At 66.9% G+C, this 27,053-nt stretch overlaps 1 protein-coding gene across 1 annotated transcript; it reads right to left on the reverse strand.

Annotated features, from left to right (window-relative positions):
* Nucleotides 1-413: 413 nt before the first annotated feature.
* On the reverse strand, nt 414-26,832 carry RBL1 (RB transcriptional corepressor like 1). The gene is given in 16 exon segments (XM_039910058.1): nt 414-527; nt 2,859-3,161; nt 3,555-3,839; nt 7,180-7,455; nt 10,844-10,915; nt 11,107-11,283; nt 11,580-11,969; nt 13,889-14,074; nt 14,076-14,112; nt 16,913-16,962; nt 17,607-17,767; nt 17,836-17,964; nt 18,989-19,053; nt 20,228-20,428; nt 23,614-23,747; nt 26,686-26,832. Coding segments are annotated over 16 exon segments (2,724 nt in total). The 5' UTR covers nt 26,830-26,832.
* Between the last annotated feature and the right edge of the window lie 221 nt (nt 26,833-27,053).

Here is a 27,053-nt window from a genome sequence, read left to right on the forward strand (position 1 = left end):
CGGAGGGGTCCCCGAGGGGGAGCGCGGGCAGGCGTCGCTCGTCGGCGCTCGACGTTCTCCAAAACGTCCGGCCATTTGTCACCCCACGGCGCGATCCCACACCGCCCCCCGTCCCCCCCTCCCGTGGGCCGAGCTCACGGGGCCCCGGGGGGGGCGTCGGGCGACGACGCGTCCCTCTCCCCGCGGGGCGGGGGGTCCCCGACGCGGGGGCCGAGGCCCGCGGAAACAGGTACGCGGGCGGACGGACGGACGCCCGGCGGGGCGTCGCCGCGAAAGGGGCGAAAATCCGAGGGCCGGCGCCCGTCCGGGGCGGGCTCGGAACCCGCCTCGGCGGCGGGAGGGCGTTCGGGGGGGGGAGGGAGAGCGGGCGAGGGGACGGCGCCTCGGTTTCCCTGGCCCCGGGGGCGGGCGGGTCAGCGGTCGGCGCGTCCGCCGACCGCGTCCCGCAGCCGTCTGAGCAGCACGGCGTCGTTCTCCCGGCAGCGGCGTTCGGCGGGCGAGCGCCCGCCTCCTGCTCCTCCGCCGGCCTCGCCGGATCACGTCGTCGATGTCCTTCAAGCTCTGGCGGGAAACACGGAGGGCGCGCCCCCTGAGCCGGCCGGCCCCTCCGGGAGGCCCTCCCCGACTAAGCCCTCGTTCCCCTCCCTCCCGCTCCGTCCCACCTTGCAACGTCCGCATCCGTGGAGCGCTCGCCACGCGCCGGGCGCGACGCGGGGTCATCGGGTCGGCCCGCGGTTCATCCCCGTTCACAGACGAGGGGACCGAGGCCCGGAGAAGCGACCCGCCCGCGGTCACTCGGCCGACGGGTGGCGGGGCCGGCTTTCGAACCCGGGACCCCAGGGGTACACCGCCTCGATCCTATTCGTCTGCTATCGTTTTAATGAGATGTCCACCCCCTCGGTTCTAGTTATCGCCCTCGTCCGTCTCCCCCGACGAGACCGTGAGCCCGTCAGGGGGCGGGGACCGTCTCTGTCACCCATCTGTCCATCCCGAGCGCTTGGTACGGCGCTCTAAGCGCGCCGTAGACACCGCTGAACGAATGAACGACTCCCCAGCCCGGCCTCCTTCCGCTGCTTCTCTATTTACCGAGCGCTCGCTCTGTCCCCAGCACCGTACCGAGCGGCGGGAAGCGTGCGCTCGAGAAACCGGACGGGCTCCCGCTCGCCGCCCCGGCGGGGGGAGGCACGTTAACGTGCCCGCGGAGGCCGGTGCATTTCAGACGAATGGCTCGGCGCCGGGGGGGGATGAGTGAAGGACCCGAAAGGGAGTGAGGGAAGGGGAGGGCGCAATCGGGGAAGGCTCTGGGGAGGAGGCGGGCTTCCGAGACGGGTCGGAAGGGCGGGGGGGGGGGGGCGGCGGCGCCCGTCGGATCCGAGGAGGGGGAGACGCGGGGAAGGCGGGCGAGACGGAGGCGGAGGGGGAAGGTCGGCGTTGGCGGGGGGGCGAGGGGATCGAGGGCTTTAAAGCCGACGGGGACGGATCTTCCCTTTCGCGCCGCCGGGCCGCCGCGGGAAGCGCGCGCCTCGCCCTGCGCCCCGAATCCGCCGCCCTCGCCGCCTCGGCCCCCGCCGCCCTTTCGTCCCCGTCGTCTGTTTATTTCTCCGTCCGAACGCGTCCCCCTCTGGACCGTCAGCTTGCTGCGGGCCAGGGGACGCGTCCGCCACGGCGCTCCGCCGTCGCGCCCTCCCGCGGACCCGGGTGCGGTGCTCGGCGCGCAGCAGGCCCCCCCCCCGTAAATGCCGCTGACCGCGAAGCGGCGCGGCTCGGTGGAAAGAGCCCGGGCTTCGGAGGCCGAGGTCGTGGGTTCTAATCCCGGCCCCGCCGCGTGTCGGCCGGGTGACTGGGGGCAGGTCACTCCTCGGAGCCGCGGTCCCCTCATCCGGGAAATGGGGATGAGGGCTGTGAGCCTCGCGTGGGACCGCCCGATCGCCCCGTATAATAACAGGCGACGATCACGTCGGTATTCGTCAAGCGCTTACTGCGTGCCGAGCACCGTCCTAAGCGCGGGGGGCGGGGGGGGAGGGACGGGACGATCAGACTGTCCCACGGGGGGCTCGCAGCTTTGAATCCCCGTTTCTGCAGATGAGGCAACCGAGGCACAGAGAAGTGAAGTCACTTGCCCAAGGTCACACGACAGACAAGGGGCGGAGGCGGCATCAGAACCCACGACCTCTGCCTCCCAAGTCCGGGCTCTCCCCACTAAGCCACGTCGCGTCTCCGTATCTCCCCCCCCGGGCTCGGGACGGTGCTCGGCACAGAGCGGGCGCTCAACGGACGCCAGAGACGATCGCGCTCTGGGCCTCGGTGACCTCGCCCGTCAAATGGGCCCGAAGACCGCGGGCCTCACGCGGGACGACCCGACGACCCGGGATCTCCCCCGGCGCTCAGAACGGCGCTCGGCACACGGTAGGCGCTAACGGACACCAGAACTTACTGCTCTCTGGGCCTCGGCGACCTCATCTGTCAAATGGGCATGAAGGCTGAGCCTCACGTGGGACGGCCCGAGTACCCGGCATCTCCCCCGGCGCTCGGGACGGTGCTCGGCGACGTAGCGAGCGCTTAAGGGACGCCAGAGACGATGGTTCTCTGGGCCTCGGTGACCTCACCCGCCCAACGGGCCCGAAGACCGCGGGCCTCACGCGGGCCGACCCGGTATCTCCCCCCCGGCGCTCGGGACGGTGCTCGGCACATATAACAGATACCCAGAACGATTATCCTCTGGGCCTCGGTTACCTGCGTAAACCGGGCCCGAAGACCGCGGGCCTCACGCGGGACGGGCCGACGACCCGGCACGCGCCCCGGCGCTGACAACGGTGCTCGGCACGTAGCGAGCGCTCAGCAGGCGCCCGCGTCGTTACCGTCACTGACTCGCCGAGGTCACAGAGCGGGCGGGGAACGGAGCCGGCAGGGGGGCTCGGGTCCCCGCCGCCGGAAGACCCCCGGGACCGGCCCCGCCCCGCCCCCCCCGGGGTGGGCGTCCCTACCTCGGATGGGCTCCCGTGGAACTGGTACGTCAGGGCGGTCCCGGGGGTGAGGCAGGCCCCGTTCTTGTGGGGGGACACGTACACCGGGTGCCGCTGGGAGACCCTCCGCGGGGACGCCCGCCGCGGAGCCCGCCGCCGCCTGGCCGTCGGGAAGGGCGACGGGGACGGGGCCTCCGCCTGTGGCGGGAACCCGCTCAGGAGGGGCTCGCCCGGGCCCCCCCCCCCCCCCCCCGTCGGCCCGCCCCGGGCCGCTCCGCTTCTCCCCCGGGCCGGGTCGGACGCGGGGAGGAGACCCCGCCCCGGCTCGGAACGGGGATGGACACCGGGAGCCTCAACCCGCCCCCCTCGGCGCGGTGCCCGGCACCCGACGGGCGCTTTGAAGGTCCCAGGATCGGAAAGAGCCGGCGGCCGGGGGCGGAGGGCTTCCCGCTCGGGGCCGGGCCGGAACGGAAACCTCCCCCGCAACACGAGGCCGGTCACGGCCGCGCCCGGCGGGACCCGACCTCCCCCGCAAACCACCGGATCGCGTCCGAGCTTCCCGCTCCGTCCCCCGACCCCGAGCCCGCGTACCGAGGGATCCCGCTGCGACGACCCGTACTTCAGGGCAAAGGATTTCACTCTCTTGACGAAGACGGCATTGTAAAACTGGATTATGTCCCCTCTCTCCTCCTTCTCCGGCCGAGCGGGAGAAGCCGGGGCCCCGCCCGGGGCCGGGGGACCCGGGGCCTCCGTTCCTGCGGGGGGAGGGAATTCGGCCGCTTTCGCGAGCGGCCCGCTGGCCGGGGCCCGGGCGTCGCCGGGACCCGGGTTCCGATGCCGCCACCCGTCTGCTCTGGGAGCGCGGGCCTCGGTTACCTCATCTGGAAAACGGGGACCGACGCCGTGAGCCCCGTGCAGGAGAGGGACCGCGTCCGCCCCGGCGCCGCGCCCGGCCCGTGGCGGGCGCTTCGCGAATCCGCCGGTTACTGTGCTCTGCTGGGTACCTTGGGCAAGCCACTTCACTTCCCTAGGCCTCAGTTCCCTCATCTGCCCGAGGGGGGACCGCGAAGCCCGTGCGGGACCGAGACCGTGTCCCACCTGATAAGCCGGCATCCATGGCAGGCGCTTAACCGACACCGTCACGTAAAAAGAGAAATTCGAAAATAGGAAAATGGATCCCACGTCCTACCCCTTACGGAGGTCCGCTCCTCCTTCCCAATCCCAAATTGATAACGTTAACAACGGTGGTATTCGTTAAGCGCTCACCGTGTGCAGGGCACCGTTCTCAGCGCCGGGACAGATACGGGGTCATCGGGCCTTCACCCCCGTTTTCCAGATGAGGGGACCGAGGCCCGGAGAAGCGAAGCGACTCGCCCACGGTCCCCCGGCTGCCGAGTGGCCGAGCCGGGATTCGAAACCACGGCCACCGAGCCGCGCTCCCCTCGCCAGAGGAGCGGCGTGGCCCGGTGGAGGGAGCCCGGGCCCGGGAGTTGGAGGATCCGGGTTCTGATCTCGGCTCCGCCGCTGGCCCGCGTGGCCCGGCAGATCGCTTCACTTTTCCACGCCTCGGCCGCCTCATCTGTGAAACGGGCATTCAGTCCCTCTTCTCCGTCCTCCTCAGGCCGGGAGCCCCACGCGGGACAGGGACGGTGTCCAACCTGAAGCCCCGGTATCCTCCCCGGTGCCGAGTTCTCGCACCCAGTGCCGCTCGCGCACCATCCCACCCCACCTCCCCCCGTCCCCCGCTTTTCCCTTCCTTCGAAACCCCGCGTCGCCCGCCTCCCCCCCCCCCCCCCCCGGCTCCAATCACCCCCAGTCACGCTCAACTAGCGGCCCCCAGGCCCCACCTCCAACTTTCCGAACCGTTCCCATCCGTGCGGATTTTGCCACCCGTGGCCGGACTGTACTTTCCCGGCGCTCGGCGCCGTGTCGTGCGCACGGTGAGCGCTCGGGAAGGACGACCATCCTCTTCTCACATCCCCGCTCTCCTTCTCCATCCCTTCGTTGACCCCACGTGTCCCCGGCGATCCTTCCGCCGTCCCCCTCCGTTGGCTCCTCTGCTCCGGCGACCTCGTGCTCTCCCCCCCCCCTCCTCGCACCCGGGGCACCCGCCTGTAACCGTTAACGGTTCTCTCCCCTCACCGATTCTGAGATTCCCTCATCATCAAACCCCCTCCTCTTTCCCGCCCACCCACCCCGGTCCTTTCCCCCCGGGACCTCCGTCCTCTCTGACCTTAAATTCCGTCTTCCCTCCTTCGGTTCGGCCCCCTCCTCCGCCCGACAATACTTGGCCTTCCCGCTTCTCTCCCGTTATCCGTCGCCTCCGCCGGCCATTCCCAAACCTCCCGTCTCCCACGTTCCCTCCCCCCGACCCGGCCACGCGCTTCGTCCGCAGAATCGAAAGCGGCCGACGTGACCTCCCTAAGATCTCCCCGGCTTCTCTCCAACCCGCCCCGTCCCCCCCCCCCGTCCCCCACGGCGAATGGAGATGAGATCTCTCGGCTCCTCTCTAAGTCGCCCCCCTCCACCTGTGTTTCTGACCCTCCATCCCTTCCTCCCTTTTAAAGAACGCCGGCCCCCCAGCCCTCTTCGGCGGCTTCCTTTCCTCCGGCCGCTCTCCACCGGGCCGACGCGTCCCTCGTCTTAAAAGAACACCCCTCCCCTGACCCCACGGCGCCCTCCGGTTACCGCCCCGTCTCCCTCCTGCCGTTTCTCGTCAAAACCTCTCGAGCCGAGCTACGCGTAGCCATCTCCGCTTCCTCCCCTCCGCGTCTCTTCCCCATCCCTTCCGACCTGGCCTCCGCCCCCTCCGTACCACGGGGACGCCCCTCGCCAAGGTAACCGACGACCACTTTCTCACCGACGTTTACGGCCTCTCCCCTACCCTCGTCCTCTGGGCCGCCGACGACCGGCCGCTTCTCCCGGAGACCTTCTGGGGCCTTGAGCTTCCCCGCCCCCGTCCTCTCTCGGTTTTCCTCCTATGTCTCGGACCGCTCCCCCTCTGCCTCCTCGCGGCTCGGTTCTGGACCTTTTCTCCTTTTCTCCCGCTACGCCCCGTGGAACTCACTCACTCCCGCGGATTCGACTTCCACCCCTGGAAAGACGATTCCCCAATCGACTCCGGCCCCGACCTCACTCCTTCGCTACGATCTCGCGTTTCCTCCCGCCTCCGGGCCGTCTCTACCCCAACGTCCCGCCGACGCTGAACGTGTCCGAGCCCCAGCTCCTTGCCCCCCAGACCCCGCCCGCCCCATCCTTCTCCGGGCGACGCCGGTACCCGCCCCGTCTCGGAAAGCCGGCAACCTCGGCGGCGTCCTCGAATCGCCTCTTCCGTTCCACCCGCGTATTCGATCCGTCACCGGATCCCGTCGGTTCTCCCTCCGCCACACGGCCAAAACCCGCCCCTTCCCCCACGCCGATCCTTATCCCCCGCCTCGATGGCTCTCTCGGCCTCCCGTCTCTCCCCACCCCGGTCCACACTTCGCTCCGCTGCCTGGCATTTCCAAGCGCCGGCGCCCGAGGGATTCTCTCTCGGCCCCCCCTTGTCCCCCCGGATGGCGCCGTACTGGACCCCTTTTTTTTTTAAAAAAAAAAAAAGGGCATCTGTTAGGTGCTCGCTACGGGCCGGCCGCCGTATCGAGTGCTGGGGCAGAGGCGGCGTGGCTCAGTGGAAAGAGCCCGGGCTTGGGAGTCGGGGGTCACGGGTTCGAATCCCGGCTCGGCCGCTCGTCAGCCGGGTGACTTCGGGCGAGTCACTTCGCTTCTGGGCGCCTCGGTTCCCTCATCTGTAAGATGGGGACCGAGACCGTGAGCCCCACGTGGGACGACCCGATTCCCCTGCGTCTCCCCCGGCGCTTAGAACGGTGCTCGGCCCGTAGCGAGCGCTTTAGCAGATACCGACGTCATCATCATTATTATCCGAGACAATCGAAAGGTCCACTGTCCCGCGAGGGCTCACACTCTTAAGCCCCATTTTCCAGCTGAGGGAACCGGAGGCCCAGAGAAGTGAAGCGACTCGCCCGAGGGCACACAGCAGGACGAGGACGCTGGTCTGTATATAGTTTTCTCACCCTATTTATTCCGACGACGAGACGTAAAACCCCTTGATCCTACTGATCGCTACCGTTTCTGTCCGTCCCCCTCCCCCGGTCAGACTGTAAGCCCGGGGACGGTCTCTATCCGTCGCCGAGCTGTCCGTTCCAAGCGCTCAGCACGGTGCTCTGCACACAGCAAGCGCTCCACGAACGCCATCGAACGAGCGAACGGTCCTTCCGACTCCCGGGCCGGGGCTCTCGCCGCTAGAGACGGGGGACGGGGTCCGACCCGGTTTGCCCGCATCCACCCCAGCGCTCGGTACGGTGGCCAGCGCTCGGACAGCGGCGTTATTACGGTCGTTGTTACCGCAGTCGGCCATTTCCACGTCCTGACCGGCGCTTCCGTCGCCGGCGGGGGCTCCTCCGGGCCCGGCCGTCAGCAGGACGCTCCGGTAGACCTACGGGACGGAAACGGGGGCGCTGGAAGTCCAACCCCGGCGGCTCTTCGCGCCGTCCCCCGGCTGGAGCGGGGAGGAGGGGAGAACGGGAAAAGGGCGAGGACGGGGACGGCGGGTCCGGACGATGCCGCCGGGAAGGCTTCCGGCTCTGGAGGGGGGAGGCCCGCCCCGCTCCCAACCCCACGGCGCTCCCGTCCGCCTGACCCGGAGGAACCGCGTAACGGATACGACTGTTGCTACCGCTCCAATCCCGTATCAGAAATCACTACACACTCCCATCCACGCGTCTCCCCCCTCTAGACCGGCGGCTCGTTCCGGGCACGTGCCGGCTCATTCCGCCGCGTTAGGCTCTCCCAGGTCGTCAGCGTGGCTCGGCGGAAAGGGCCCGGGCTTGGGAGGCGGAGGTCGTGGGTTCCCATCCCGCCTCCGCCCCTCGTCAGCCGCGTGACCTGGGGCAAGTCCCTTCACTTCTCCGGGCCTCCTCTGTAAAACGGGGACGAAGACCGCGAGCCTTAGGCGGGACAACCTGACGACCCGGCGTCCACCCCGGCGCTTACAACGGTGCTTGGCGCAAAGTAAGGGCTTAAGAAACCCCAACGTCGTTATCGTTATTATTATTATTATTATTACTACGGTGCTCTGCAAGACAGGAGGCACTCAATAAATACCGCGGATTGACCGACAGAGACCGCGGCAGGAGGAAGAGGAGGCCGACGAGCCTCAAGGAGTCGTGGGCGTCGGGATGTGCCGGGGACTGGAGGCTCCTTTTTTTTTAGGGTGTGGGTCGAGCGCTTACTACGTGCCAGACACTGTACTTAGCACTGGGAGGATGATAACGATAATGATAACGTTGCCACCTGTGCGGCGCTGACTCTGTGCAGAGCCCCGCTCTAAGCGCCGGGGGAGACACAGGGTCATCGGGTCGGCCCCCGTGAGGCTCCCGGGCTTCATCCCCATCTTCCAGATGAGGGAACCGAGGCCCGGAGAAGCGAAGCGACTCGCCCGCGGTCACCCGGCTGCCGGGGGGCAGGGCCGGGATCGGGACCCGTGACCCCCGACTCCCGGGCTCCTTCCCCTGAGCCACGCGGGCAGATCCAAGCTGATCGGGTCGGACCCATTCCGTGTCCCACGGGGGGCTCGCCGTCTTGACTCCCATTTCACAAAGGAGGCAACCGAGGCGCCAGAGGACTGCGGCGACTCGGCCGAGGTCACGGAGCGGCCAGGTGGCGGAGCCGGGATCGGAGCCCGGGGCTCCCAGGCCCGGGCTCTAACCACCGGGCCGCGCTGCTTCTCTGCCGTCGCTCACCGTGTGCACGGAACGGGTCTGCCAGCTGCGGGACAGTGGACTCTCCCAAGTGCTCGGCACAGTGCCCCGCCCACAGGATGCGCTCGGTAAAGACCTCTGACTGACGTAGGACGGCGGGGAGGAACGGGGGCTACCGTGAGCGGGGCACTGTACTAAGCACGGGGGAGAGGGCAACCCGACGACACTCCAGGCACGCTCCCTGCCCCCGACGAGCTTCCGGTCTGGGGTCTACGGCCTGCGGTTCTCGCCCCCGACTACGTAAGCGCCGCGCGGGGCGCCGCGTCCCGGCTGAAAACGGGCAACGAGGGGCCGGAGGCAGTTTCCAGCGTTTTTCGTCCGGTGCCCTGCACCCAGCGGGGGTCCAGTAAGTACCATCATCCGGCGTCGCCATCGAGGAGGGCGCGGACATTTTGCCCCCGGAGCGAAAACCTCCTATGGAAAGAGACTCCGGGGGGCAAAAGGCGAACGGCGCCGAGGGCCACAGACACCACCTTTCTGTGCGTCCCCCGAGGCCAACACCTCTCCTGGGCCTCTTTTCCGACCCCGGTAAAGGTAGCGATGACAGTAACGATGTCGGTGTCTGTTAAGCGCTTACTAGGTGCCGGGCGCCGTTCCAAGCGCCGGGGTAGACAACGGGGGAATCGGGATGTCCCAGGTGGGGCTCCCGCTCTTAATCCCCGTTTTCCAGATGAGGTCCCGGAGGCCCAGAGAAGCGAAGCCACTCGCCCACGGTCACCCGGCTGCCGAGGGGCCGAGCCGGGATTCGAACTGACGACCGCTGACTCCAAAGCCCGGGCTCCTTCCGCCGAGCCACGCGGCTTCTCGAAGGGCCGTCGTCCCCCGAAGGTATTTACGGAGCGCTCGCCGGGGGCGGAGCCCTGGACTACGCGGCTCAGTGGAAAGAGCCCGGGCTCGGGAGTCGGAGGTCACGGGCTCCGATCCCGGCCCTGCCCCTCGCCAGCCGGGGGACCGCGGGCGAGTCGCTTCGCTTCTCCGGGCCTCGGTGACCTCATCTGGGAAAACGGGGACGAAGACCGGGAGCCTCACGTGGGCCGACCCGATGACCCCGGATCTCCCCCGGCGCTTAGAACGGTGCTTGGCACGTAGCGAGCGCTTAATACCGACATTATTATTATTATTATTATTATTATTACTACTACTGAACGCTTGGGAGAGTCCAACACAACAGAACTGGCAGAGGGGCTCCCTGCCCGCAACGAGCCTCCGAGCTACATCGCCCTCACGGGGGTGGGGGGGCATCTTCACGTCCGGAGGACGACTACTGACGACGGCGTTCGTCAAGCGCTCACTCTGTGCCGAGCACCGCTCTAAGCGCCGGGGAGGATACGAGGACATCGGGTCGTCCCACGCGGGGCTCCCGGGCTCCATCCCCGTTTTCCAGATGAGGTCACCGAGGCCCAGAGAAGTGAAGCGACTCGCCCGCCGTCACACAGCTGGCAAGCGGCTGAACCGCGATTTGAACCCGTGACCCCGGACTCCCAAGCCCACGCTCTCTCCCCGGAGCCACGCTGCTCCTCTAACCAACACGCTGCTACAGGAGGGGCTCGAGAAGTAGCACGGCGATCACGATCTCCGCTCCCAAGAGACCCGGAGGTCGGAAGGAGCCGTCCGCCGAGTGACCTCGGCCAAGTCGCTTGGCTTCTCTGGGCCTCGGTCTCCTCGTCTGCAAAAGGGGGGGATTCGCCCCGCCGGCTCCGCGCGGGGCAGGGACCGGGCCGCGCCTCGTCAACCCGCACCCTCCCCGGCGTCCAGGACGGCGCCTGGGGCACGGCAGGCGCCGCGCAGACACCGCCGAGGGCGTTTCCCGGAAAGGGGCTGCCGAGGAGAGGTCACGGGTTCGGGTCCCGGCCCCGCCCCCCGGCAGCTGCGGGCGGGTCGCTTCGCTGGGCCTCGGCGACCCCCTCCGGGAAACGGGGACGAACCGGGAGCCTCCCGCGGGCGGGACGGCCCGACGACCCCGCGTCCCCCCCCAGCGCTCGGAACGGCGCCGGGCACGCAGTAGGCGCCCGACAGCTACCGACGTTATCATCACGACGGAGGACCCTCCGTCCCGTCCCTTACGTGGCTGTCGGCTTGGGGTTGGCTCCGGTAGTTCTTCACGATGTCCTGAAAGGTCCTTTCTTCTCTCGTCACCTGCGGAGACGGGGGGCCCGGACGGGAACCCGTCGGCCCGCGGGGAGGCGGAGCGCCTAGTAAGCCCCGGCACCCGGTAAGCGCTCCACCGACACCCCCGGGAAGAGAAAACGGACCCCGGTCCCGGCCCCGCCCGCTCGCCGCGACCGGCCGCCCCCCCCGGGTCCCGGGGGCGGAGCCGGGCGGGGTACCTTGCCCACGATGTAAAAGGCGCAGAGCAGGAGCTGATCCAGGTGGCGGTCCCGCAGGAGATCGGTGCAGTGAACCAGCGTGAACTCGAAGCGGGTCCAGATCTTCCGCCGCAGGTCGCCGGACACGTCCGGCTTCGGGCACAGGTCCCGCAGGCGGACGCCGGCCGGGCGGTACACCTGAGGGGACGGCGAGGCCGGAGGATTCCCCGACCGCGTCCTCCTCCCCGGCTCCCCTCGGCGCCGCCCCGACGCGCTCCCGTCCCTCTCCGTCCCCGATCCGTTCACGGGGAAGGGGGAGGGCGTCCCGGGCCGGAGGCGGGAACCCCTCCCCCGTCCGACGTTTCTTCTAGTCACCGCTCCGCTCTCCCGAGCGCTTGGGCCAGCGCTCCGCGCGCTCGTTAAATACCACCCCGCTCGACTCCGAGACTCCGGACGGGGGGGGGAGGCGCCGAGAAATAGGGCCGGGCGGTTACCTTCCTGAAGAACAGGGCCAGAGACCCCGTTCTCCTCGGCCTGCCTCCTCCTCCTCCTCCCGCTTCCGGAGGCTCGGTGGCCCGGGCGCGCTTCGGGGACGCGCCCGCCAACGCCTGGGCCGTGAGCGGGGCCGGGCCGCCCGCCTTGGGCCGCGGGTTCCCGGAGATGGGTATCAGGGTGATCCCTCCGGCGGCGGCGGTGATCCCTGCAAAGAAGCGGACGCGGGCCCGGGAACCCGCCCGTCTCCGGGTCCCGGGGTCGCCGCCGCCGCCCGAAAGGAGGGTCGGGGGAGAGGGCGCGGAGACCGCCTGGCTACTTGTTCGGTTTACTAGACCGGGAGCCCGTCGCTGGGACGGGACCGTCCCTCTCTGTTGCCGAACTGTACTTTCAGGCGGTTAGTACAGCGCTCTGCACACCGTTAGGCGCTCAGTGAATCCCACCGAACCAACGACCGTAAGCTACCTCTGGCCTGGGAGCTCCCCGTGGGCGGGGAACGCCTCCACCGGCTCCGCTGTACTGGACTCGGCCAAGCGCTTAGTAGAGCGCTCTGCGCACGGTGAGCGCTCAATGAATACGGCCGATCAACTCGTCAGAGACCAAGTGAGGCCGGGCCGGGGAGTCGGGGGACCGGGGTTCGGGGCCCAGCTCCGCCACTCGTCAGCGCTGTGACCTTGGGCGAGTCCCTTCGCTTCTCCGGGCCTCAGTTCCCCCATCCGTAAAAGGGGGATGAAGACCGCGAGCCCCACGCGGGGCCACCCCGTGACCCCCGTACCACGCCCAACGCTTACAACAGTGCTCGGCACAGAGCGAGCGCTGAACGGGTACCGTGATAATTGGTAATTAATTAAGCGCGGCCTAGTGGATAGACCCTGGCCCCCGGAGTCGGAAGGATCTGGGCTCTGATCCCGGCCGCCGGGTGACCTCGGGCAAGTCGCTTTACTCCTCTGGGCCTCGGTGACCTCACCTATAAAATGGGAACCAAGACCGGAGCCCCACGTGGGACAGGGGCCGGGTCCCACCTGGTCGCTCCCCTCAGCCCCGCGCTCCTCTGTATCTATTATTTATTGCCCCTATTTATTTTGCGCATGAGGCGTCCAACCCCTCGGTTCTATTTACCGTGATGACGTTGACTTGTTTCCGTTTCGTTCCGCTTCGCTCCGCCCTCCGTCTCCCCCGATTAGACCGCGAGCCCGTCGCTGGGCGGGGACGGTCTCTATCTGTTGCCCAACTGTCCATTCCAAGCGCTTAGTACGGTGCCCGGCGCACAGTAAGCGCTCAGTAAATACTACCGAATGAATGAACGACCTCGGGTCCAAGCCCGACGCTTAGGACGGTGCTTGGCGTGAAGTGGGCACGGAACACCACAGTCAGCGCGGCTCGGTGGAAGGAGGCCGGGCTTGGGAGTCGGAGTTCATGGGTTCGAATCCCGGCCCCGCCCCTTGTCAGCTGGGTGACCGAGGGCGAGTCGCTTGGCTTCTCCGGGCCTCAGTTCCCTCATCCGTCAGACGGGGAGCCTCCCGTGGGCCGACCCGATGCCCCCGGATCCCCCCCGGCGCTCAGAACGGCGCTCCGCACGTAGTAAGCGCTTAGCAAATACCAACGCTCTTCTTCTTCTTCCTGTTATTCCCGCCCACCCACTAATCCGCCCGCCAGGGTGACCCGCTGACGACGAGACTCCGTACTGAGCGGCGTGGCTCAGCGGGAGGAGCCCGGGCCGGGGGGTCAGAGGGGGTGGGTTCTAATCCCGGCTCCGCCACCTGCCAGCCGGGGGACCGTGGGCGACTCACTCGACCTCCCTGAGCCTCACTGACCTCCTCTGTCAAATGGGGACGAAGACCGCGAGCCCCACGTGGGACGGCCCGATCGCCCTGTATCTCCCCCGGCGCTCAGGACGGCGCTTGGCACACAGTAGGCGCTTAACAGATAGCAACATTATTACTACTAGGCGCCCGGGAGGGGACGAGGCAGTAAGACGCAATCGTTCCGTCCACTCGGCCCATCCCGCTCCGCCGGGGACAAGAGGCGGGCACTGAGGACGCAGGCCCTGGCGTGGATGGGGGGGGGGGGGGTAACGCGGCGCGGCTCGGTGGCAAGAGCCCGGGCTTGGGAGTCGGAGGTCACGGGTTCGAATCCCGGCTCCGCCCCTCGTCAGCTGGGTGACAGTGGGCCGGTCGCTTCGCTTCTCCGGCCCGCGGCTCCCTCATCCGGAGAACGGGGATGAAGACCGTGAGCCTCCCGGGGGAAACCCGATCGCCCTCGGCGCTCAGAACGGCGCTCTGCACGCAAGTAAGCGCTTAACAAAGACCAACGTTATCATCATTATTATTATTATTATTATTATCACCTTCTCGAAATGCTGCCGGAAGCGACACTCCCCCCGGGCCCCGGCGCCCGGCCCGGCCCCGGGCGGCTCCCGGGGCGGCCTAGCCGGCGTTCCGATCTCCTCCTCGGCGGCGGCGCCCAGGAAAACCCTCTCGTCGAAATCGCCGACGGTTGAGCACGTACTCCTCGTACGCCTTGTTGATCGCCCTGCTGAAAAGGGGGGAGAGGGGCGCGCGGCGACCGTCGGACCGCCGTCCCCGCCGACTCCCGCCCCGCGGGCCGCGTTTCCGTCCGGGGAAGCGACCCGAGCCGGAAAACGCGCAAGGCGGCGGGGAGGCGGGGCGCGCCCTTCGCTTCTCCTCCCGGCTCTGCGGGGTGACCTCGGACGGGTCGCCTGACGGTAGCAACGACAATAATCGGTATCTTTTAAGCGCCTCCTACGTGTCAGCCCCGATTAAGCGCCGGGATGATCCGGGGGCGCGGGGGGGGGGACGGGACGCACGGACGGACTCGGTCCCCGTCCCGCACGGGGCTCACGGGCCTAATCCCCATTTGACAGAGGAGGGGACCGAGGCCCGGGGGAGTTAAGCGACCTGGCCGAGGTCACCCGGCAGGCAAGAGGAGGATCCGGAATCGGAATCCAGGTCCTCCTGGCTCCCGGGTCCAGGCTCTATCCACTTGCCCCCTCTGGGCCCCGGTCTTCTCCTCCGTAAAACGGGGCCGAGACCCCCCTCACGCCCCCGGCCCTTCCGCCGGAGAGCCCGAGCGGGACGGGGCCGGCGTCCCACCTCTCCTGTCTCTCCTAACACTAATGAAGATATTTATTAAGGGCCTACTACGCGCCAAGCACCGTTCTACGCCCCGAGGCGGATACAAGCGTGCGTGCGAACGCCCGCCCCGCCTCGCGCTCCGAGTCTCAATCTCCGTTTTCCAGTTGAGGAAACTGAGGCACGGAGAAGCGAGGCGACCCGCCCGAGATCGCGCAGCAGACAAGTAACCCCGGCTCCGCCGCTCGCCAGCTGTGTGACTTCGGGCAAGTGGCCTCACTTCTCCGTGCCTCAGACACCTCATCTGGAAAATGGGGATGAAGACCGGGCGCCCCACGTGGGACAGTCTGATCACCCTGCATCCCCCCCGAGCGCTTAGAACGGTGCTTGGCGCCTAGTAAGCGCTTAACGAATCCCACCGGCGGCGTCAGGTAACGGCAGAGCCGGGATCAGAACTCGGGCCCGGGCTCTGTCCGCTACGCCAGGCGGCGTCCCCCGGTGATCGGCCCAGAACACGTGCGAGGAATCGACGGGCCCGGACCCGGGAGCCGGAGGACCCGGTTCCGGCCCCGCCGCGTACCCGCCGCGTGGCCTTGGGAGGGTCACCTCGCTTCTCTGGGCCTCAGTCTCCTCACCTGTCAAACGGGGACCCGATCCCCGAGCTCCCTCCCACTTGGCCCGCGAGCCCCGCGCGGGCTCCGATCGTCTTCTGAGTAGCCCGGCTCTCGGCACCACGGCCGACCGACCGACGGACACCTCCTCGCCAACGTGACCCGCTCCCGGCTCGACCCGATTATTCTTCCGTCTCCCCCGGTGCCTAGCAGGCGGTGAGCGCCGAATACCGCAGCGATTAGAAAAATCACGACGACGGCATCTGTTAAGCGCTCACCACGTGCAAAGCGCCGCCCTAAGCGCCGGGGGACAGGAGGCGATCGGGTCGTCCCACGTGGGGCTCACGGTCTTCGTCCCCCTTTTCCAGATGAGGTCACCGAGGCTCAGAGAGAAGTGACTCGCCCACGGTCACCCGGCTGACAGGCGGCGGGGCCGGGATTCGAACCCACGACCCCCGCCTCCCAAGCCCGGGCTCTTTCCACCGAGCCCCGCCGCTTCTCTGTTCTTTTATCTTCTCTTCTATTCCCCCGCCCCCCCCCCCCGGCCCGTCCCCTAACCCGCCCATCGCTTCTATCCTGTACCTACCCGAGTACTTAGTGCCGAGCGCAGGGTGGGCATTTAAAAAGACAATTATTATTATTAGTAGTAGTAATCATTATTACCCTACCAAGGTGGGTTACTGGGGCTTCGTTAAGAGCAGACGGGGACCCGGAGGCCGAGGGGGGCTTTCATTCACTCTTCTTCTTCCCTTTTGGGGGGGGTTTTTTCTTTTAACGGCGAGGGGCAGCAGATATAAACCGATCGGGTCGGACACGGTCCGCGTCGCCCACGGGTCTCACGGTGGGAATGAATCCCCCTTTTCCAGATGAGGGAGCCGAGGCCCCGAGACGCGAAGCGGCTCGCCCGAGGTCGCCCGGCGGACAAGCGGCAGAGCCGGGATGAGGACCCGGGTCCTGCTGCCTCCCGGGCCCGGGCCGGGGCAGGGCGGCTCAGCGGAGAGAGAGCCCGGGCCCGGGAGTCACGGGTCGTGGGTTCGAATCCCGGGCCCCGCCGCCCGTCCGCCGGGTGGCCGTGGGCGAGTCGCTCCTCGGTGCCTCAGCGACCTCATCTGTCGAGAGCGGAGGAAGACCGTGAGCCTCACGTGGGACGACCCCGCGACTATTCCGGCGCCCGGAACGGCGCTCGGTCCGCAGTGAGCGCCTAACAGATACCGACGTGATTAGGAGAAGTGAAGGGACTCGCCCCAGGTCACCCGGCCGGCAAGCGGCGGGGCCGGGATTAGAAGCCGGGTCCCCCGCCTCTCCCGGGCCCGCGCCGGGGGAGGTCGGCCGCCCCGACCTCTAGGACGAGGAAACAAAACCCATCGGCCGGTGGCTCCGTTTCTCCGGCTGGAGGCCAGAGGCCACTTGAATCATCCCGTCCCTGGAAGCCGGCGGCCGTCCCGTGGTTCTTGGGTGAACCGAGGGCGGGGATCCCCCTTCTAGACCGTGAGCCCGTCGGTGGGCAGGGACGGGCCGGTGCCCGGCCGTCCACTCCAAGCGCTCGGTGCAGTGCCCTGCGCCCAGTAAGCGCCCAATAAATACGACCGGACGAATGAATCCAGCGGGCCCGGGCCGCGCGGCGGCACCGACCTGTTCTCGGCGAAGCCGGAGGGGTCCGGGACGCAGACGCCTTTCAGAATCTGGAGGGGGAAGCAGCAGGTGAGCGGAGGGTAAGGGGCGGGGAAGAATCGAACCCGGGAAATCCCCGAGAAACTAACGCCACCTCTACCGAGCGCTTACCGGGGGCGGAGCGCCGGGCGAAGCGCTCGGGAGAGCACCCTGGGACACCCCGACGGACACACCCGCGGCCCGGCGTCGGGGCGAAGCGGCGGCCGGGAGAGCGGGTCTGACCCCGGCTCCGTCCCCGACCTCGGCCGAGTCGTTTACCCGCTCGGGGGGGGGGGTCGGGCGGTCGACGACCGGCCGGGTCCGCCGGGCGCCGCGCTAAGCGCGGAGCCGGGAGGCCCGGTCCCTTCCGGCGAGGAACACGCGGGCCGGAGGGGGAGACCTCTAGAAATAAGGAAATCGGGGACGGGCACGGTGAGCACCGTGGGGCGCGGGGGGGGGGGGGGGGGGGGGCCGACGGAGGGGGCGGGCCCGCTGAACCCTCCCGGGGGGGACCGCGCCGGTCGGACGCCCCGGGCCTCCGGACCGCCGCGGGCGGGGAGAGCGTCGACCGCGATATCGTCCGGCGCCCCGCGGGCGCTCAGTGAACGGCCGCGGACGCCGGCCGGGCCCCCGGCCGCTCCCCGGGGCGGCGCCGAGGGGCGGGGGGTCGCCGCACCTTCCTGTGGGCGAGCCTGGCCACGTACGGCTTGAAGTAGTACTCCTTGATGCCCTTCGCCTCGACCAGAAGCCCGTCGTGGAGGGCGCAGAGGGCGGCGATGATGCAGGGGGCCCTGGCGGGGGCCCGGAACTCCGCGCTGCCGAAGTCGGGGGGCAGGCCTGCGGGCACGGGGGGAGGGGCGCGGGAGGTCGAGGAGGCTCGGGGTCCCCCCGCGGACCGGTCCTACCTTGGAACGAGGGGTTGAGCAGATCTTGCCTGTTGGGGCACGAGACGGCGAGGGCGTAGGTCAGATCCAGGCAGCAGAGAAGTAAATGGTAGGAGTTGACCAAGTCGTCCCCGATCGTGTGGAAGTTGCCTTTAGGGAGGACGCGGGAGACAGAGAGACAAAACGAAACCGACGGAAGGCCGGATGCCCGTCACGCCGAGTCCGACCGGAAGCCCGCCGGATCGGGGGGCCGGTCCGCGGGGACCGCCGGCCAAGGGCCCGAGGGGGAGACGATCACCATTCCGCCATTTGCCAAGAGCCGACCACCATTACGTCGGCATCCGTTCGGCGCCCGCTACGTGCCGAGCGCCGTTCTTAGAGAAGCAGCGTGGCGCAGTGGAAAGGGCACGGGCTTTGGAGTCAGGGCTCACGAGTAAGAATCCCGGCTCCGCCGCTCGCCGGCTGGGTGACCGTGGGCGAGTCGCTTCGCTTCTCCGGGCCTCAGTTCCCTCATCTGGAAAATGGGGATGAAGACCGGGAGCCCCACGTGGGACGACCCGATCACCCTGCGTCTCCCCCGGCGCTTAGAACGGTGCTCGGCACCCAGTGAGCGCTTAACAGATGCCAACGTTATCATTATTCTTATTACGAAGCGCCGGGGGAGATGCAGGCTCATCGGGTCGTCCCGCGCTTCAGCCCCATTTCACGGAGGAGGGAACCGAGGCCCAGCGAAGCCACTCGCCCACGGTCACACAGCCGACCGGGGGCGGAGCCGGCATTCGAACCCACGGCCTCGGCCTCCCGGGCCCGGGCCCTGTCCGCCGAGCCGCGCGTCGGCACCTGTCAAACGCTCGCGACGGGCGGAGCGCCGCTCTAAGCGCCGCGGGGCCATCGGGCGGTCCCACGGGAGGCTCCCGGTTCATCCCCATTTTACGGACGGACGTCAGGTACTACGCAAAGCGCTCCGTCCCACGTGCCAAGCGCTGTTCTAAGGGGGAAGGCGCGCCGCCGGATCGCTGGGGTCCCTCCCCCGGCCCCGGCGTTCCCGACGCCAAGGGGGCCCCCCGATCGCTCGGCCCAAGCCATTTACCCAGAGCTCCCCGCGCGCGGAACCCGGCGCCGAACGCTTGGGCAAGCCCGCTCCGAGGGCCGGCGGCGATCCCCGGCCTCTCACCTCTGGTGTACGCAAAGAGAGTCCAGCAGAAATTGAAGAGATCTCTGACACCGCAGGGGATCTGTCTGGGGAGACCAAAGACGAGAGTTGCCTTCTTTGGAGAAAAACGGGATCCGCGAAGCGCTCGCCGCGTGCCGGGCAGCGCGCGCCGGGGGAGGCGCGAGCCGATCGGGTGGGACACGGTCCCTTCTCCCGCCTCGGGCTTCGGCCGTCTGACGGACGAGGGAACCGAGGCCCGGAGGGGGGAAGCGACTCGCCCGAGGTCGCCCGGAAACCGAGCGGAGGGGCTGGGATGAAGACCCAGCTGCGTCCGACTCCCGCGGCCGGCTCTACCCACTGGGCCGCGCCGCCGCTAAGCGCTGCACCGCACGATGCGCCGCGGGCGGCTCTCAGAGCGTCGACGCGCCTCAGAAGAGACCCCGTTCCTCGGCCCACCGGGGAGGGGGGGCCGGCAACAAAACGGCAAGGGGGATTAGGGCGCGGTTCGCTCTCCAACGGCCCCGGAGTCGGGGGGCCGGGGGGCGGACCCCGGCCTGGTCCCCACTTCTGCCCCTGAAAGGTCCGCGGTCATCCTCAGAGAAGCGGCGCGGCTCAGTGGAAAGAGCCCGGGCTTCGGAGTCGGAGGTCACGAGTTCGAATCCCGGCTCTGCCACTCGGCAGCCGGGTGACCGTGGGCGAGTCGCTTCGCTTCCCTGGGCCTCGGTGACCTCCTCTGGAAAACGGGGATGAAGACCGCGAGCCCCACGTGGGACGACCCGATGACCCCGTGTCCACCCCGGCGCTTCGAACGGTGCTCGGCACGTAGTAGGCGCTTAGCGGATACCGACGTTATTATTATTATTCTCTGTGCCTCGGCGGCCTCATCTGTAAAATGGGGATGAAGACCGCGAGCCCCACGTGGGACATCCCGCTCCCCCCGTGTCCACCCCGGCGCTTCGAACGGTGCTCGGCACACGGGGAGCGCTCAACCGACACCAACGTTACCATCATCCTTCTTTTAACCGTCTTGAGCGCTCACTCTACGCCAGGCACCGAGGTGGACACGAGTCGATCCGGTTGGACACGGTCCCCATTAATCCCCGTCTTACAGATGAAGCACACTAAGCCGGGAACTGTACCGAGCGCCGGGGTGGATGACGGGTCGATGGGACGCTGGCACCCCCGTGCGACAGGTGAGGTAGACCGAGGCCCAGGGAAGTGAAGCGATTAGCCCAAGGTGAGCAGGCGCCGTCGCCTCACCTCTGTTTCCTGCTTCTCGGCGCCCTGAGGGGTTCCTCGTACGGGCTCCGGAAGACGTCCAGAAAGACGGGCTCGAATTTCCTGAAAATCACCGTGGACACCTCGAAGTTCCTCTCCAGCCTGCCCATGCGTTCGCGGAACTCCCCAGGCAGGTCGGTCATGTCCATCCACGTCTTCATTTTATTAAAAAACTGAATCAGACTGGGAAGACAAGACGCGCAAGAGGACGTCGGCTCCAATCGCCGTTTTCTTCACCCACGCGGCTGTGCCCGTCCTTATCCGGAGGAACGGCGGAGGCCGGCCGGGGGGGGCCCGGGAGTCGGAGGACCCGGGTTCTAATCCCGGCTCCGACGACGGCGTCGGCCGCGTGACCTCGGGCAAGTCGCTTCGCTTCCCCGGGGCCTCGGGTTCTTCGTCGGCCACACGGAGATTCGAACCCCGTTCTCCCTTCCTCCTTAGACCGGGAGTCCCCCCGTGCGACCCGATCAGCGGAATCGGCGGATCCTGATTAGCGGCTCCGTGGCAAGGGCCCGGGCTTGGGAGTGCGCGGTCGGGGGTTCGAATCCCGGCTCCGCCACTCGGCAGCGTGGGCAGGTCACTTCGCTTCTCTGGGCCTCATCTGGAAAACGGGGGATGAAGACCGTGAGCCTCACGTGGGCCGACCCGATGACCCCGGATCTCCCTCGGCGCTTAGAACGGTGCTCTGCACGTAGTGAGCGCTTAACAAATACTCACATTAGTTATCTTCCCTCCGCTCCAGTGCTTGGCACACGGTAAGCACTTAATGGGCGATCAGTCGTATTTCCTGAGTGCTTATAATGTCGGTATCCGTTAAGCGCTCACTACGTGCCGAGCACCGTTCTAAGCGCCGGGGGAGATCCGGGGTCATCGGGTCGGCCCACGTGAGGCTCCCGGTCTTCGTCCCCATTTGACGGATGAGGTCGCCGAGGCCCAGAGCAGTGAAGGGACTTGCCCGCGGTCACCCAGCTGACAATCAATTAATTAACGCTGGTATTCGTTGAGCGCTTACTAGGTGCAGAGCACCGTTCTAAGCGCCGGGGTAGACACAGGGGAATCGGGTGGTCCCACGTGGGGCTCCCGGTCTTCGTCCCCATTTGACGGATGAGGTCACCGAGGCCCAGAGAGGCGAAGTGACCCGCCCGCCTCACACGGCTGACGGGTGGCCGAGCCGGGATTGGAACCCACGACCCGTGACTCCCAGGCCCGGGCTCTTGCCACTGAGCCACGCTGCTTACGGTGTGCGGGAGACTGTCCGAAGCGGCTGGGAGAGGACGACGCAACCACGGACACGTTCCCTGCCTAGAGGGACAAATTCTAAATTGTTCTGATTATTCCCTCTCCTGGAATTTATTTCAGCGCCTGTCCTCCCGACCGGACTCCTCACGAGTAGGGACTGGGCCTACCGACTCTGCTGTACCGGACTCCCCTGAGCATGAGAGAAGCAGCGTGGCTCAGTGGAAAGAGCCCGGGCTTGGGAGTCGGGGGTCGCGGGTTCGAATCCCGGCTCGGCCACTCGTCAGCCGTGTGACTCTGGGCGAGTCGCTTCACTTCTCGGCGCCTCGGTTCCCTCCTCTGGAAAATGAGGATTAAGAGTGTGAGCCCCACGTGGGGCGACCCGATTCCCCCGCGTCTCCCCCAGCGCTTAGAACGGTGCTCGGCACGTAGTGAGCGCTTAACGGGTACCGACATTATTATTATTATCATCACCCGGCACGGCGCTCCGTCACTGTGACAATCGCCGGCGGGGCCAGACGTCTGACCGTGGGCCTTCTCCTCTGTCATCACCCTTCTGGTGGTTCGTCACTCGCTGCGTGCCAGGCACCGGGGTAGACACGAGCTGATCGGGTCGGACCCAAGAAGGCGGGAGAACAAGCCCCGAATCCCCCCGTTTCTCAGGCGAGGAAACTGAGGCCGGGGGGAGTGAAATGACTTGCCCGAGGTCACCCAGCAGAGCACTGACGGAGCAGGGACTGGAACCCACAACCTCCGACTCCCAGGCCCGGGCTCCTTCTGCGAGGCCGCACGGCTTCTTTCCACGGGGCGGGGGAGGGAAGCAGAGAACGGGGCGCACGGGGCGGAACCGCTCTCGGAACGGGTTGTTCGTTCAATCGCTCGCTCGGTCGTATTTATCGAGCGCCCGCCGGGGGCGGGGAACTGTAGGAAGCGCTTGGAGAGTAGAATTCGGCACCGAGGAGAGGCGAGCCGGGCTTACGGTCCAGGAAGGGGGGGAGACGGACATCGAAACAACTGAAACGGGCTCCTCCTCCGCGGGGGGCGGGGGGAGATGTTGGTATCTGTTAAACGCTCACTATGCGCCGAGCACCGTTCTAAGCGCCGGGGGAGATACGGGGTCGTCGGGCGGTCCCCCGTGAGGCTCACGGTTAATCCCCATTTTACAGATGAGGGAACCGAGGCACGGAGAAGCGAAGCGACTCGCCCGCGGTCACACGGCTGACGGGCGGCGGAGCCGGGAGTCGGACCCGTGACCCCCGACTCCGAAGCCCGGGCTCTTTCCACGGAGCCGCGCCGCTTCCCACCCCTCCCCACCTTCCCCTCCCCCTCGGAGACCTCCGGACCCCCCCCGCAGACACGGTCTCCCCCCTCTCCGGACCCCCGGGGCGGGGCCGGGGGTCTCGCACCCTGCGAAGGGCAGCGCGGCCCAGAGCCCAGGCCCGAGAGCCAGAAGCGGGCGAGTCGCTTTCCTCCTCCGAGCCTCAGTTCCCTCATTTTCACTGATCCATTCTTTCCCGCGTATCTATCGAGCGCTTCCTGGGCGCGGAGCGCCGTACTGAGCGCTCGGGAGAGGACGACGCAACGATCCGCGCGGACGCGGGTCTAGACGGGGAGAGGGGCACGGAAGGAAATAACAAGCAGCGTGGCTCAGTGGAAAGAGCCCGGGCTTCGGAGTCAGAGGTCATGAGTTCAAATCCCAGCTCCGCCACCCGTCGGCCGGGTGACCGTGGGCGAGTCACTTCGCTTCTCTGGGCCTCGGTTCCCTCATCTGTAAAATGGGGTTGAAGACCGCGAGCCCCACGCGGGACGACCCGATCCCCCCCGTGTCTACCCCAGCGCTTAGAACAGTGCTCTGCACGTAGTAAGCGCTTAACGGATACCAACGTTATGAAATGCACGACGGATACGGACCGGGACCGGGGGGAAGAGGAAAGCCAGGGCGACGCGGAAGGGAGCGGGAGAAGGGGAAAGGGGGGGGCTTAAATAGCGACGAAAGACCCGTGCGGGGCACGGATCCGCGTGCGTCCACGCCGTCTGCCGCGGAGTGAGCGCCTCACGGACGCCGTAAAATCAAATTAAAATCGGACAGAGTCCGTCGGGCGGTGGGGACGGGTAAGAGAAAAGGGCCTTACCTGAGTTTGACGGAGCGGAGGATCCTGGTGAGCGACACGCAGTTCCCTTCCACGACGCCCTTCCCCACCGTGGGCAGGAGGCTTTTGCGACACGCTACGTATAAAGCGCAGGCCAGCCAGTGGACGACGTCCCCCTGGGCGGACGGTGCGGAAATCAAGCGGGGGGGGGCCTCGCCGCCGACCCCTCGCCCACCCCCGTCCGCTGCCCGGCCAATAATTCCGGTCTTTAAGGTCTCTAGGGAAAAGCGGACGCGTCTCCTGCCCGCAACGAGCTTGCGGTCCGGCATGGCTCTATATCAATATTAACGTTGGTATCTGTTCAGCGCTTACTAGGTGCAGAGCGCCGTTCTAAGCGCTGGGGTAGACACGGGGCGATCGGGCCGTCCCACGTGGGGCTCCCGGTCTTCATCCCCGTTTTACAGAGGAGGTCGCCGAGGCCCGGGGAAGCGAAGTGACTCGCCCACCGTCACCCGGCTGCCGAGGGGCAGGGCCGGGACTCGAACCCGTGACCTCGGACTCCAAGGCCCGGGCTCTTCCCACTGAGCCCCGCTGCTTCTCCGACATGACTTCGAGCGTTCAGATCGGACCTCTCCCCGGCGCTCTGACCGGAGGAAGCGCCCGAGAGACGCGACGGATTGATGGAAGGACACAGCCAGCTCCCGGGAGCAGCCGGCTCCGAGACGTCACGGATCTTCCGACGTCAGCCGAGCCCGTCTTCCCAAATACGAACTGACGGACGGCTCCGCCCCCGGCCGGACCCTACCCTACTCTCTGGGCCTCCACGTCCTCATCCGTAAAATGGGGGTAAAAACGCCCGCCCTCCCTCCCTTCTTAGACCGCGGAACCCCAAGGAGAAGCAGGACCACGTCCGATCGGATTGCCTCGCTACCCCCAGTGCTCTGCGCAACGCCTGGCACCCAGCAGGCGGTGAATAAATACCGTCGATCAATCGATCGGGGCCGGGGGGGGGGGGGGATCTACTGGGGCAAGTCGCTTCCCCCCCGATTAGACCGTAAGCCCGTCCAACGGCGGGGACCGTCTCTATCTGCTGCCGACTTGTTCATTCCAAGCGCTTAGTACAGTGCTCTGCACGTAGTGAGCGCTCGATAAATACTATTGAACGAATGAATGAATGAATTCCCTTCTCTGTGCCTCGGTTCCCTCATCTGCAAAATGGGGACGAAGACTGGGAGCCTCACGGGGGACGACCTGACGACCCTGTATCTCCCCCCGCGCTTACAACAGCGCTCTGCACATAGTGAGCGCTTAACAAATACCAACATTATTATTACCGAGCACTGGGGAGAATGCGATACGGCAATATCGGCACGGACGCTTCCTGCCTGCCGGGGGCTTATGGCCTAGAGCTACAGTCCTGTATTCATTCATTCATTCAATAGTATTTACTGAGCGCTTACTATGTGCAGAGCACTGTACTAAGCGCTTGGAATGGACAAATCGGTAACAGATAGAGACCGTCCCTGCCGTCTGACGGGCTCACGGTCTAACCGGGGGAGACGGGCGGACGAGAACGATGGCGGTAAACAGAGTCGAGGGGAAGAACATCTCGTAAAAACGATGGCAACTAAACAGAATCAAGATTCGAACCCACGACCTCTGACTCCCAAGGCCGGGCTCTTCCGAGCTGTGCTCATTTGCATATACTTTCATTACCCTATTTATTTTGCTAATGAGGTGTCCATCCCCTTCATTCTTTTTATTGCTATTGTTGAGCCCGTCAATGGGCAGGGATTGTCTCTATCTGGTGCCGAATTGTCCATTGCAAGCGCTCGGTACGGTGCTCTGCACATAGTAAAGCGCTCAATAAATACTATTGAACGAATGAACGAATGCTCTGCACATAGTAGACGCTCAATAAATACTACTGAATGAATGAACAAATGGTCTGCACATAGTAGGCGCTCAATAAATACTACTGAATGAATGTGTGAATGCTCTGCACAGAGTAAGCGCCCAATAAATACTATTGAATGAATGCTCCGCACATAGTAAGCGCTCAATAAATACTATTGAATGAACGAATGCTCTGCACATAGTAGGCGCTCAATAAATACTATTGAACGAATGGTCTGCACATAGTAGGCGCTCAATAAATACTATTGAATGAATGTGTGAATGCTCTGCACATAGTAAGCGCTCAGTAAATACTATTGAATGAATGAGTGAATGCTCTGCACATAGTAAGCGCTCAGTAAATACTATTGAATGAATGCTCTGCACTTAGTAAGCGCTCAATAAATACGATTGAATGAACGCAGGATGGAACCTCCCGTCCGTCCCCCACAAGCAGGGGAGGAGATGGACCCTCCCGCCCCCCCAGGGGATGGAGCCTCCCGGCGGCCCCCGCGGGGGCGAAGATGGAACCTCCCGTCCGTCCCGCCCCCCCAGTTTGGAGATGGACCGTCCCGCCCCGCCGGGGGAAGGCGCCTCCCGAAGGTTCCCTCGGGGGGGGATGTGAAGGTGGAACCTCCCGTCCGTCCTCCCCCCTTTTGGGAGATGGACCGTCCCGCCCCGCCGGGGAAGGCGCCTCCCGAAGGTGCCCTCGGGGGGGAGCTGAGATGATGGTACCTCCCGTCCGTCCCCCCCCTTTTTGGAGATGGACCGTCCCGCCCCGCCGGGAAAGGAGCCTCCCGAAGGTTCCCTCGGGAGGGGGGGAGCTGTGAAGATGGAACCTCCCGTCCGTCCCCCCCAATTTGGGGATGGACCGTCCCGCCCCGCCGGGGAAGGCGCCTCCCGAAGGTTCCCTCGGGGGGGGGGAGCTGTGAAGATGGAACCTCCCGTCCGTCCCCCCCAGTTTGGAGATGGACCGTCCCGCCCCGCCGGGGAAGGCGCCTCCCGAAGGTTCCCTGGGGGGGGGGGGGTGGGGAGCTGTGAAGATGGAACCTCCCGTCCGTCCCCCCCCATTTGGAGATGGACCGTCCCGCCCCGCCGGGGAAGGCGCCTCCCGAAGGTTCCCTCGGGGGGGGGAGCTGTGAAGATGGAACCTCCCGTCCTCCCTCCCCCCCCCCCTCGCTGGGTTGGAGATGGTCCGCCCCGGCCGCCCCCTCTGACCTCCAGGCTGTAGGTCTGGCGGATGGCGGTGAAGTTCCCCAGCGCTTCGGCGGCGCTGCCCTCGTCCAGGTTCAGCTCCTGACACAACGACCGCAGGACGGCCGACGAGGACGCCGCCGCCCCGTCCCCGCCGCCTTCGAACATCCCCGCCGCTGCCGGGCCCCCCCCCCCCCCCCGCGCTACCCACAATCCCCCGCGACAAAGCGCGCCAAAACCGCTCCCCTCAGCGGCCGCGCGCGGCGCCGCCGTGTCCTTCCGCCGCCCCTGAAGAAAGAGTCCCTTTCCTCCCCTCCATTTTCCTCCGTCTTTTTTGGTTTTCCTCCTCCTCCCTCGGCCGCTCCCGAGCCTGAGGAGCGGGGAGGGCATCC

Source organism: Ornithorhynchus anatinus, chromosome 21 (genome assembly GCF_004115215.2).
Source record: "Ornithorhynchus anatinus isolate Pmale09 chromosome 21, mOrnAna1.pri.v4, whole genome shotgun sequence".
Taxonomy (NCBI): domain Eukaryota; kingdom Metazoa; phylum Chordata; class Mammalia; order Monotremata; family Ornithorhynchidae; genus Ornithorhynchus; species Ornithorhynchus anatinus.